The sequence below is a fragment of the Phytophthora parasitica genome (assembly GCF_000247585.1).
Source record: "Phytophthora parasitica INRA-310 unplaced genomic scaffold supercont2.53, whole genome shotgun sequence".
NCBI lineage: Eukaryota > Oomycota > Peronosporomycetes > Peronosporales > Peronosporaceae > Phytophthora > Phytophthora nicotianae.
Window position 1 is genome coordinate 138,568 of NW_008649039.1, and position 10,432 is coordinate 148,999.

The 10,432-nt window shown below is 52.9% G+C and overlaps 6 protein-coding genes across 13 annotated transcripts in view; 4 read left to right on the top strand and 2 right to left on the bottom strand.

Moving 5' to 3' along the window:
- The first annotated feature begins 100 nt into the window (after positions 1 to 100).
- On the top strand, positions 101 to 1,977 carry PPTG_16052 (hypothetical protein). The gene has a single exon (XM_008913340.1). The coding sequence runs from the start codon at positions 212 to 214 to the stop codon at positions 1,904 to 1,906; it is 1,695 nt and encodes a 564-aa protein (XP_008911588.1). The 5' UTR covers positions 101 to 211; the 3' UTR covers positions 1,907 to 1,977.
- PPTG_16053 (hypothetical protein) lies at positions 1,929 to 4,019 on the bottom strand. Of its 8 annotated transcripts, XM_008913342.1 has the most exons (10): positions 3,961 to 4,019; positions 3,792 to 3,901; positions 3,638 to 3,738; positions 3,174 to 3,570; positions 3,042 to 3,096; positions 2,817 to 2,974; positions 2,557 to 2,754; positions 2,395 to 2,499; positions 2,227 to 2,334; positions 1,929 to 2,166 (listed from the first exon to the last, which is right to left on the bottom strand). In XM_008913342.1, the coding sequence occupies exons 1-10, from the start codon at positions 3,986 to 3,988 to the stop codon at positions 1,975 to 1,977; spliced, it is 1,452 nt and encodes a 483-aa protein (XP_008911590.1). In that variant the 5' UTR covers positions 3,989 to 4,019; the 3' UTR covers positions 1,929 to 1,974. The 8 variants fall into 8 exon arrangements, with proteins under 8 accessions (XP_008911590.1, XP_008911589.1, XP_008911596.1 ...); XM_008913341.1 differs by having other exon boundaries at positions 1,929 to 2,334; XM_008913348.1 differs by having other exon boundaries at positions 3,174 to 3,738.
- A 688-nt stretch (positions 4,020 to 4,707) lies between these two features.
- Positions 4,708 to 5,651, top strand: PPTG_16054 (hypothetical protein). The gene has a single exon (XM_008913349.1). It carries the CDS (start codon positions 4,823 to 4,825, stop codon positions 5,552 to 5,554), a length of 732 nt encoding a protein of 243 aa, XP_008911597.1. The 5' UTR covers positions 4,708 to 4,822; the 3' UTR covers positions 5,555 to 5,651.
- On the top strand, positions 5,641 to 7,975 carry PPTG_16055 (hypothetical protein). Its single transcript, XM_008913350.1, has one exon. The coding sequence runs from the start codon at positions 5,774 to 5,776 to the stop codon at positions 7,727 to 7,729; it is 1,956 nt and encodes a 651-aa protein (XP_008911598.1). The 5' UTR covers positions 5,641 to 5,773; the 3' UTR covers positions 7,730 to 7,975.
- On the bottom strand, positions 7,492 to 10,069 carry PPTG_16056 (hypothetical protein). The gene has a single exon (XM_008913351.1). The coding sequence runs from the start codon at positions 9,749 to 9,751 to the stop codon at positions 7,904 to 7,906; it is 1,848 nt and encodes a 615-aa protein (XP_008911599.1). The 5' UTR covers positions 9,752 to 10,069; the 3' UTR covers positions 7,492 to 7,903.
- The window catches only part of PPTG_16057 (hypothetical protein), a 1,180-nt gene continuing 667 nt past the window's right edge, over positions 9,920 to 10,432 (top strand). Inside the window, exon 1 of the mRNA XM_008913352.1 lies at positions 9,920 to 10,415. Within this exon, the coding sequence (XP_008911600.1) occupies positions 9,941 to 10,415 (475 nt within the window). The 5' untranslated portion in view covers positions 9,920 to 9,940. The remainder of the gene's footprint in view (positions 10,416 to 10,432) is intronic.

Genomic DNA, 10,432 nt, shown 5'->3' on the forward strand with positions numbered 1-10,432 from the left:
CATTTATGGGTTGTACACCATTTGGTAATTGGTCCAAGTATTTGGTCCAAGTATTTGGTCCACCCAGTTGGAGATCACAATCCTGACCCAAATATTTGCTTCAACCAGGTCAGCACAATTTTATTTGGTCCGTCCAAATCGACACAAATTGAACTGCAATTGACTGGTTGCGCCGGTCAGTGCTCAGAGCTCCATAGGTACAGTGACAGACATGGCGGTGGAAGCGAAGACGTCGGCGACCAAGGGCAACAAGGGCTACAACAGCGGCAAGGGCGCCTTCAACGCCAAGAAACGCCCGGCTAATGGCGAGGACGGCAAGAAGTCGTTCATGGACCAGAAGTTAGCCAAGAAGCAGCGCAAGATGCAGCGCCCGCACTACGAAATGGTCACGCGCGCCAAGCAGATCTGGAACGTCATCCGCGAGCGCGACGTGGATAAGAACAAGCGCGCTACGCTCGTGGAGGAGCTCTACACGCTCGTCAAGGGAAAAATCTACGACGTGGCCGCCAAGCACGACGCATCTCGCGTTATCCAGTCGCTCATGCAGCACGGCAAGCCCGAGCACCGCTCGCAGATCGTTCTCGAGATGAAGGAGCACCTCATCGAGGTTGCCAAGATGCAATATGGATGCTTCCTCGTGCAGAAGATGATCCGTTACGGCAGCGTAGCTGATCGCGCTGCCATCGTCAAGTGCCTCACAGGCCACGCCGTGCAGATCGGCACGCACAACATTGCAGCCAACGTGCTCGAGTACGCACAGGAGTACCTTAAGCCGTCACAGCTCACGGCGCTCAAGCTGGAGTTCTACGGCCGTGAGTTCGCCTACTTCCAGTCGGAGAGTAAGCGCAACTTAGCAGACATCATCGCTGCGCACCCGGACAAGAAGGCTGACGTGCTCAAGCACCTGACCACCATCTTGAACCGCATGGTGGACAAGCAGCTCCTTGGTCTGGCCTTTGTGCAGTCTTTGCTGTGGGAGTACATGTGCAACGCAGAGCACGACGACGTGATGCAGATGGTGGCTAACGTGCGTGACGCGTCGCTGGCTCTGCTCGCCACACGCAATGGTGCTCGTGTGGTGAACAAGTGCATCTCGCTCGGTGCTGCCAAGGACCGTAAGCGTATTATTAAGACTCTCAAGGACAAGGTGCTGGAGGCATGCAACCACCCCAGTGGCTACCTCGTGATCATGCGCATTTTCGATGTCGTAGACGATTCCGTGCTTGTGCAAAAGTCGATTTTGGCCGAGATGAACGACGAGCTCTTCTCAATTGCGATGCACCCCAGCGGACGCAAGATTTTGCTGCAACTGCTTAGTCCCCTGAACAAGAAATACCTCTCGGCTGACGACCTTGCGCTGCTGGAGCCGCCCATGTTGCCGTCGCCGGAGGACCCGACTGTCATGGTGGTGAACTACAAGAAGGACCCAGATGCTCGTCGCGAAGAGCTTTTGAAGGGTCTGCTGCCCAAGTTGGAAGAAATGTGTGCTGAGAATGCTGAGGCTTTGATGCGCTCAAAGGAAGGCCGTGACGTGATTATTGAGGTCGCTAAACGGAGTGAGAGCACGGATCTGGCAGACAGCATTGCTGCTGCTGTTGTGGCGGAGCCTAGTGAGGAGGAAGTGGAGCCGCTTCACAGTGACGCAAACGGACACTACGCTCTGCGCCGCCTGATCAAGGAAACCTCGCTGGCAGAACCTCTGCTTACAGCAGTCGAAGAGCAACTACCGCAGTGGGCGACTAGCAACCGTGGCTCCTTTGTGGTGCTTGCGTTCCTGGAGGCTGAGAACGCTCCCAAAAACGCTGCCAAGGTGGTGAAGAAGGCTTTGAAACCTGTGATGGGAGACCTGAAGAAGCTCACCAAGACGCAGAAGGGCACTAAATTACTTCTTGAGAAGCTCCAATAGAGAGGAGATAGGCTCAAACTTTATAGATCCAAAGGCTTTTTGTTATCATTGCATCATGATTTCACTGCTCAATCGTCTTCTTCCTCGCTACTGTCGTCGCTACCATCGTCCTCGGACGAGCCTGTACTATTATTTGCCTCACTGTCATCATCGTCATCATGAAATGCAACGAGGAGGTTTCCTTCTCGCCAGTTCTTGACCAGGTCGAGTATCTTCGGATGTGAGTGAAGAACAGCAAGATATGACAGTGTTTCTCCAAACTGTTTGAACGTATTCTTTTTAGTCGTCAACAATTCATGATCGTTTGTGTTCAAACTCACCTTGTTTGGTTTATCAACCAACTCAGCATCACATTGCTGGAGCATGTTCATCAGGAGATTGCCACTTCCGCAGGCAGCCGCATAGTGTAATGCTGTCATGCCTTGCGCCTGCGACATACACGTTGTTAGCAATTGTTATTGATAAAAATCCATTTTACGTGTACGTACGTCTTGCAACGAGAGATTTGAGCCAGCATTCAAGAACACCATGCCTAGCTGATGGAGAGATGCCCCTCCCTCAGCACACAGCATTAGCGGTGTCTGTCCAAATACCTGCAATTCATGATTAGCACACGGTTTAACCAAAGAATGATTTGACTGAAAACCCACATTTCGTGCATCGACCGAAGCACCCAATTCGATTAGCGTTTCTGCTGCAATCTTGCTTTCGCCGACGACCGTCAACATTAACGGAGTTGTGCCCCATCGATCTTGGACGTTCAAGTTGGTGCCGTACTTAGCCAGAAGACGTACGATGTCCAAGTTGCCAACACGACTAGCCCAATGTAGCGGTGTCCAGCCATCTCTCTGAAGAATGAGGAACGCTATCATGAGCCGGAGCAATCTACTAATTCCAACACGATACGTACATCTTTCTTACTGATCGACGCCCCTTTCTTAAGTAAAACATGGCAAATACTTGTTCGATGCAATGTGCAAGCCCAATGCAATGCATTTCTGCCATCGGAACCATTGGCGTCGATATCAATCTTATTGGCAATGCCCGAAAGGATCTCGTCCACAATATCTGCGTAAGGCAAGAAACAAGCATCAGTATTCTAGCGCCGGAGTAGCATGTGCAAGCATCTCCTTGCCTGTTTTCGCAGCTAGTGTAAAGCCATCGGCAATTCTACCAGCTTGTTTAGCTTCCTATCACACAATATAGCATTAAAGAAAAGTCATGAGCGTTCGATGATGCCTATGCTTCCGAGGACGTAGAGACTCACATGATAAGAATGCGAAAGCCGCCACAGCAAGTAGGTAGCAGCAGCAAATGGAATAGCAGCTATGGCATACGTATGCGTGGGGCCCATTTCGATGCACGTGAAAGTGTTGATGTGCATAGTTTCACGACATTGATTGTCGTAAACCATCACCATGCGCTTCCACAGCGCTACGGCAGGGATCAGCGTCACAGTTTCGATCAGTGAGCACACTACCGGGGTGACCAGCGTGGCCTCTTTGCCCTCCCCGTTCCACGTGGGGATCTTGATGTCGAACGCCACCATGACGCTAAGTGTAAAGCTGACAATAGCGCCGATCAGTGCCAAGACGATAAAAAATCTCGTGGCGGTGGCATCGCCCAAACACCAGGGGTCGCTGGATGCAACAGCCGAGAGCGAGCTGGTCACTCGAGCGTCAGTACGCACGGGGAAAGCTTTAACCGGGTACAGACGGAATCTTTAATTACCAAAAGGCTCTGTAATACGTCGCAACTTGGTCCGCCGAAGAGCCCTCCGCGTTGCCGGCCTCGGCACCAGCATTGATGAGCTTGTAGCGCACACCAGCACCCTGTATCAAGATACTTAGTACGTGAGGATCAAGATTCAAGTCGTGGTTCGCACCGTAAGATACCAGAGCCCGATGTCAACGGAGTTGGCGGCGTCTCGGGCCCATTTGTGGCCACTACATGCCGCGAGTAGTAGCACCAGTGACAAGAAACTGCACACGTTGCCTGGGGGTGGCGAAGACGTTAGATGCAGCTAGAATCTCCATCGCCCCGGAGCGACGCACCGACCAGGAAGCGCACACGAATCTTCATGATTCGAACTTGCGTCGTTTGAAGATCGCTTGTCTTATTGTGGTCCACATTTTGGCCATAATATGGTCAATTATTACTTCACGGCTCTGGAACGTACCAGTAAAAAAAAGTTACTAAGTTGTACCTTTAATAAGGGGCATACAGTGTTGCTCCACCGATGTTGGTTGGTTACCAACCAATCACGGCTATATCTTTACCGGTTGAGGTTCAGCCTGAACCACTCCATAGTGGAGTCCACGCGCTGTTAAAAAAAAAAAGAGACGAATTGAAGCGGACCGTGTCGGTGGTTTCTCGTTGCAACGACTGGAATTCTGCAGAGGAAACCAAGATTCATCGGACTATACAAACTCAGGTTTACCCCTACGAATCTATCAACTGGAGAATCTCCCATCGGAAAAGGCAAATCTGGTCTGAACATCTCCCCACGCCAAAAAGAACCCAAAGATAGCCGGCCTAAGAACTATGACCAGCGCATTCCGGCTCCGTCAAATGCAGCAGAAGACACAGAGATTGCATCGTACGTGATTGACATCATTTGTCGACATCTATTTAATAAATTCCGCCTAAAGTTACACCGCTGCCTACCCATTCGATGCCATATTTAGTTGCTCCACATTTGCAGAGAGCGGACTGGATTCTACCCTACCCCGCTCAAGATTCGCTTGAGGTGACAATAATACAATTTAACCACGTTTCCTGTGAATCGAATCTAGATTCAAAAAAAGAAAAACTATAGGGATTCAGTATGCCTCGTGAGGCTCTCAAGAAACGCACTCCCGCGCCAGTCTCATTTCCAATTCTGCACTGCTGAGCAAAGGCGATTCCATTAGCAAAATGAACGTGCAAGACCTTCTCTCCAACGAGGCGGCCCCCGAGTGCCCGTCGTCGCCCGCGACATCGGTGGACAGCAGCAGCAGCAGCTCCAACTCGGACACCCCGAAGCGCGGCTGGGTAGCACCGTTCCTCCTGCATCTGCATCAGATGCTGCGGCGCGAGGACTGCCGGATCATTCGCTGGGCCGAAGACGGCATGGCCTTCCAGATCCTGGACAAGGAGGCCATGACCACGCAGATCCTGCCCAAGTACTTCAAGAACAAGAACTTCTCGAGCTTCCAGCGCCAGCTCAACTACTTCGGCTTCCGCAAATGGAGCAAGGCTCGCGCGCAGTTCCCCACCTATAGTCGTGAGCACTTCACTCGTGACAACTTCAGCGAAATGTCGCTAGTCAAGCGCCAGAGCAAGAAGTCGCGCAAACGCAAAGCTGTCGATGAAGAGCAGCAGCCAGCTAAGCGCGCGGCCGTGGCTACGCTCAACTATGGTGCCGAGAAGTGCAAGCCTATTCTCCCGCGTCCCGCTACCCCCACCGTCGTGGCTCCAAGCCTGTCGTACCAACCTCAAGTCGTGTCCCCGCCAATGCACCCAGCACCGGTGTTCAACCTGCCTATTCTATCCCCCACCCGCAAGATGAACAGCGGCTACAAGCTGCCGTCCATCCGCGAGCTGTCGCTCTCCAGTGCCTTGCCGTACTCGACCATTGGCCCGATCCGACCCCGCCTCATGGCGTAAATGTCTTCGTCCAGTATTTTATGACAATTTTCTTAAACTCTACCAACAATATTTATACAGAACATCAAAAACAAAATTCTTGTTACATTTCCGCAAATCGTTCTTTTTCTCGAAGTCCGACCGTTGAATGCAAAAAGGATCGTTGGCCCGACGGCACCACTTCAAGTTTCTCTTTCCGCACAGCACAAGGCCACAGCACAGGTCTCTGAGATCACATCCATGGTGCTGCTGTTGTTACTGCTGATGGTGCTGCCACTGGCGAGATCCTGCACGATGATCGCTGTTGGGCGGAACGCTACGGTTGACGGCTCCACTTTGGTGGCACACACGGATGACGCTGGCTTCGGCGCCGCCGACCTGCGGATGGTGCGTGTACCTGCCCAGGACCACGAGGAAGGAGCAACGCGGCATGTGTACAACGTGCAGCCAGGATATCCACGCCTTGTTTCAAGTCAACGAGGACACGAGTACGAGCCGAAGAACGATCAAGAGCAGCTCATGACGCCGCTCGGTGAGATCCCGCAGGTTCGTCACACTTACGGCTACTTCGATCAGGACTACGGTTTTATGAATGAGGCGCAGCTTAGCATCGGAGAGAGTACAAGCGGAGCCAGGACAGTAGGCTGGCCCATGGACGCTGGCCCGCACGGATACAACATGTTCGGCATCGGAGAGCTCACCAAAGTGGCTCTGGAGCGCTGCGACTCGGCTCGTTGCGCGATCCAGACGATGGGCGATCTGGCCGTCAAGTATGGGTTTTATAGTGAAGACAGTGGTGACCCAGCCAAGCCAGAGTATGTGAGCGCAGCTGAGACGCTGGGCATTGCAGACCGATACGGAGAAATCTGGGTTTTCCACGTCCTGACGGGTCCTCAGAATGCTAGCGCTGTATGGGCGGCTCAACGCGTACTAGATACCCACATGGTCGTAGTGGCCAATGGTTTTGTCATCCGAGAAATGGATCTGGATGACCCAGACCGCTTCATGGCGTCGGGGAATGTGCTTTCATTCGCTGAAGAAATGGGTTGGTGGGACCCGAAACAAGGCAAATTCGACTTCACCGCTGCATACGCTTCCCCCACGCCAGATCCCGTGCGCGCGTTGTACATGGGTCGTCGCATCTGGCGTGTGTTTGACCTTGTGGCACCGTCCTTGCAGCTAGACTCCCGTCTTGGACACTACCCGGAGTTTCCAACCTACCCGTTTTCAGTTGAACCAGACCGGAAGCTCGACGTAGCGGACGTGACGCGTTTGCTTCGTGACTATTTTCAAGGAACACAATACGACTTGTCCAAGGGTTTGGCGGCAGGACCGTTCGGGAACCCTATGCGGTGGGGAGGTGATGAAAAAGGAGTCGTGGGTGGCTGGGAACGACCCATTTCCATGTATCGCACAGTCTTCAGTTTTGTGCTTCAAGCGCGTGCTCACCTTCCTGATGAAGTTGGTGGCGTGGCCTGGTACGGACAGAGCTCACCGCATGCCTCAGTGTATGTGCCATTCTCCTGTGCGCAGCAAGAGATTCCAGCTGCATACGTTCTCGGCAAAGAAAGCGAGTTTGCACACGGATCCGCTTGGTGGGCCTTTGCCTTCGTTAACAACTGGAGCATGCTACGCTTTGACGCTATTAGTAGGGACATTCGAGCTCGCATAGCTGAGTTGCAAAAGACTTGCTATACTGAGCGGAAAGCGATGGAGCACCACGTAACCCACACAAAGTCGTTGACAGCATCGGACGTACGCACGTATCTGCAGGAGCAATCGAATCGATTGGCTTCGCGAGTTATCGACGAATGGTGGACTTTTGCCTGGAAACTTGTGGGCAAGTACGCGGATGGCTACATCACGACGGGTGAAGCTCCCGAGGATATGAAGATGCCCGGTTATCCGGAATGGTGGCTCAAACTCAGCGAGTTCTCCAAGTGGCCAGGGGATACACTGGTGCCGCCACACATCCCAAAACTGGAAAAGCAGCTTGAGCTGTTTGAAAGCCGGCAAAATGCGAGTGCCAATCTTGGAGTGCAGCCATCTGCCGGTGACGACAGCGCTTCGCCTTCAAGTACTATTTCGATTGCCCAACTTGGCATCGGTGCTGTCGTTGGGGCCGTTGTGGGTGCTTCCGCTACGTGGTTTGCTGTTCAGCGTCAACAGCGATCCAGGTACCTGCCCATTCCTTAGGACACAACGTGTTTGTGAAGAGCTTTGCGTGTTTTATCAATGATCCTGGCAGAGCACTAATGCTTTGGTTAGTGCAGACAAGACTATGAACTACACCGATTTCGTAGCCATCAGATAACGTGCTTACCACCGCAAAGCAAAATCAGACGTGCTTATCTATCTTGATGTGGCCTCCTAGTATCTTTTGTGCGGCTCCTTGTAAGTCCGCTTGGTCGCCGGGCTTGCAGAACGTTTGTGCCTGCGAGAGTGTCCTTCACGTTTCGTACTCGGTGAAGCACTTCTACTGCTCCTGTCGCTCTTGAAAGACTGTTCGCTACGAGAAGACTTGGCTTCGTTGTCGTTGAAGGTTCTCCACAAACTACCTCCTTGTTTCTCATTGCTGCGATCACCCTTCTTCTGTCGAGCGTGAATCGATTGATAGCTATTCCGATTCTCGCTTGTGAATCTTTCCAGCTCTCCCAGATTTTTCGACTTGGATCGTCCAGCTCTGACTGGTTTGGAAGCAGCAATAAGGCCTGGAGTGCCCATTAACCCCATCGCCCGCAACGTTTTCTTCTGCAACAACGGCACTTTTTCCAGTCCAATAAGCTGACTATAGAGAGCTCCCGTCTCGACAAGCTTGGTTTTCGACATTCCCAGCTTCTTAAGGTTCGAGTTGTAGAAGCCCAAGAAGGCAGCATAAGCCTTCTCTGCTGATTGGTCCAATTCACTGCGTAGACGTGCGTTTGTGAGGGCACGAGTGGTTCGGTAGCTCTGCTGATCGAGCTGAGGATGCTGCTTTAGCTCAGTGAGCGGGAGGTCCGCTAGATAACGAAGCATTGACTTTTCAAAGTCGGCCAGCACTAGAATGCCACGTCCCTCCATACCCGCACGGGCCGTTCGTCCTAGACGATGAATGTACTGATCGCGATCCGTCAGACCCACTTGTAGGACAAGCGACACGTCTGGGTAGTCGACGCCACGCGCCGACACATCTGACGAGAACATGATCATCTTCTTACCCTTGCGGAAAGCGTCGGCCGCCTTGGTTCGAGCAGATTGGCTCTTGCGTGAATGCATCTCCAACACGTTCTGGAAACCCGCACCCTGGAAGAGTTGCGCCATGAACTGTGCCGACCGTGCGGTCGGTAGGAAAACAATGACCTTGTACGCCGGCAGCTTCATGTGCTCTTCCAGTACGCCTTCCACTACGGGGATGACGTCTTGCAGGTCGCACACAACATACTCCTGCACAGCCTGCGTGTTGGTTTGTTGATCACCACCTTCGATGGTATCTACAAAGGCACAGTCATCCCGTAGTGCCATGTCCTTGAGCTCCTCAGTTGCGGCCGGTAGCGTCGCACTGAAGAGCAGTGTCTGACGCTCTTTCGGCAAGTGACTGATGATCCGCATGATGTCGGGGCGAAATCCCATGTCCAACAGGCGGTCGGCCTCGTCCAGCACCAATACCTGAAGGCTGTCTAGCTTCTGTCTGATGCGTCCGCTGTTGTCCTCCAAATGTGCCTGCAGTCTTCCTGGAGTGGACACCAGCACGTCAATGCCTCTGGATTGCGTCAGCTCCTTCACATCCTTGTTGACTGAACTACCGCCTACAAAGCAGGACGTGCGCAATCCATGGGCGTCCGTGAGCTTCACCGCTTCGACTGCGATCTGCTGCGCCAACTCTCGCGTTGGAGAGATCACAAGAGCCGAGATTTTGCCCTGCTTGGGCTGCGGGTGCGTGAGCATGCGCTCCAGTGTGGGTAGCAAGAAAGCAATGGTTTTGCCATTGCCCGTCTTGCCCTTGGCCAGTACGTCACGTCCGGCCAGCACCAACGGCAATGTATCATTCTGCACATGCGTTAAGAACTCGTAGCCCATCTCTCGCGTGAGTACATCTTTGGACCGCTGGCTGATTGGCAACGATACGAACGAAACATCCGACAAATGACTACCTGTAGAGGTCCATGGAATGCAACTCGAGCGGAACCCGCGCGCAGTAGTCGACAAATGCGACGAGAGGCGGCGAGTGCACGTCCACATTGCTCAATTGGTTGGCAGTTGCAAAACCCAAAATAATCTTGTTTAGGTACTTTGAGCATGGTATATTGGGAAAGGTGGTACTGCTATCGCGACAGAGATTGGCTAATAAAAAACCGAGTGGGCGTAGACGTGACGACAACGGATCTTATTTCGGGGAGCCCATTGTGTGATTGTTCGAAGACTAGAACGATGACGCTCGTACGACTGCTGCGGGTGGTAATAGCATCTCTCGCTATGCTGGTGGCGGTGCCAGCGCCCTCGAACGCTATGATCGTTCAGCTGGATGGACGCGTGGAGGAATGTTTCCACGAGTATGTGCGTACCAAGCGCACTGCCTTCATGAAGATTGGCGTGCTGGAGTCGAAGGGCACGTACGACGTACGACTGAAGGCGTACGGCCCGTTCCCCTCGTACCCGGAGGAGGAACAGGTGGACAAGAACTTCTTCGATCACCTCGTGGTCACACCATACGATGAGACCAACCAGAACGTTGAGCACAGTGGCTTCAACTTTGAGTCGGAGCACCGTGGCGGATGGTATCGCTTCTGTTTGGGCAACATGCACGACGGTAGCACGAAGACGGTCGAGTGGTACACATCCTTTGACCTGTCGAACGAGGATGAACTGGGCGAGGAGGACAAGCTGGACGATCAGACTCGTAAAGGTAAGTGATGCTGTGGG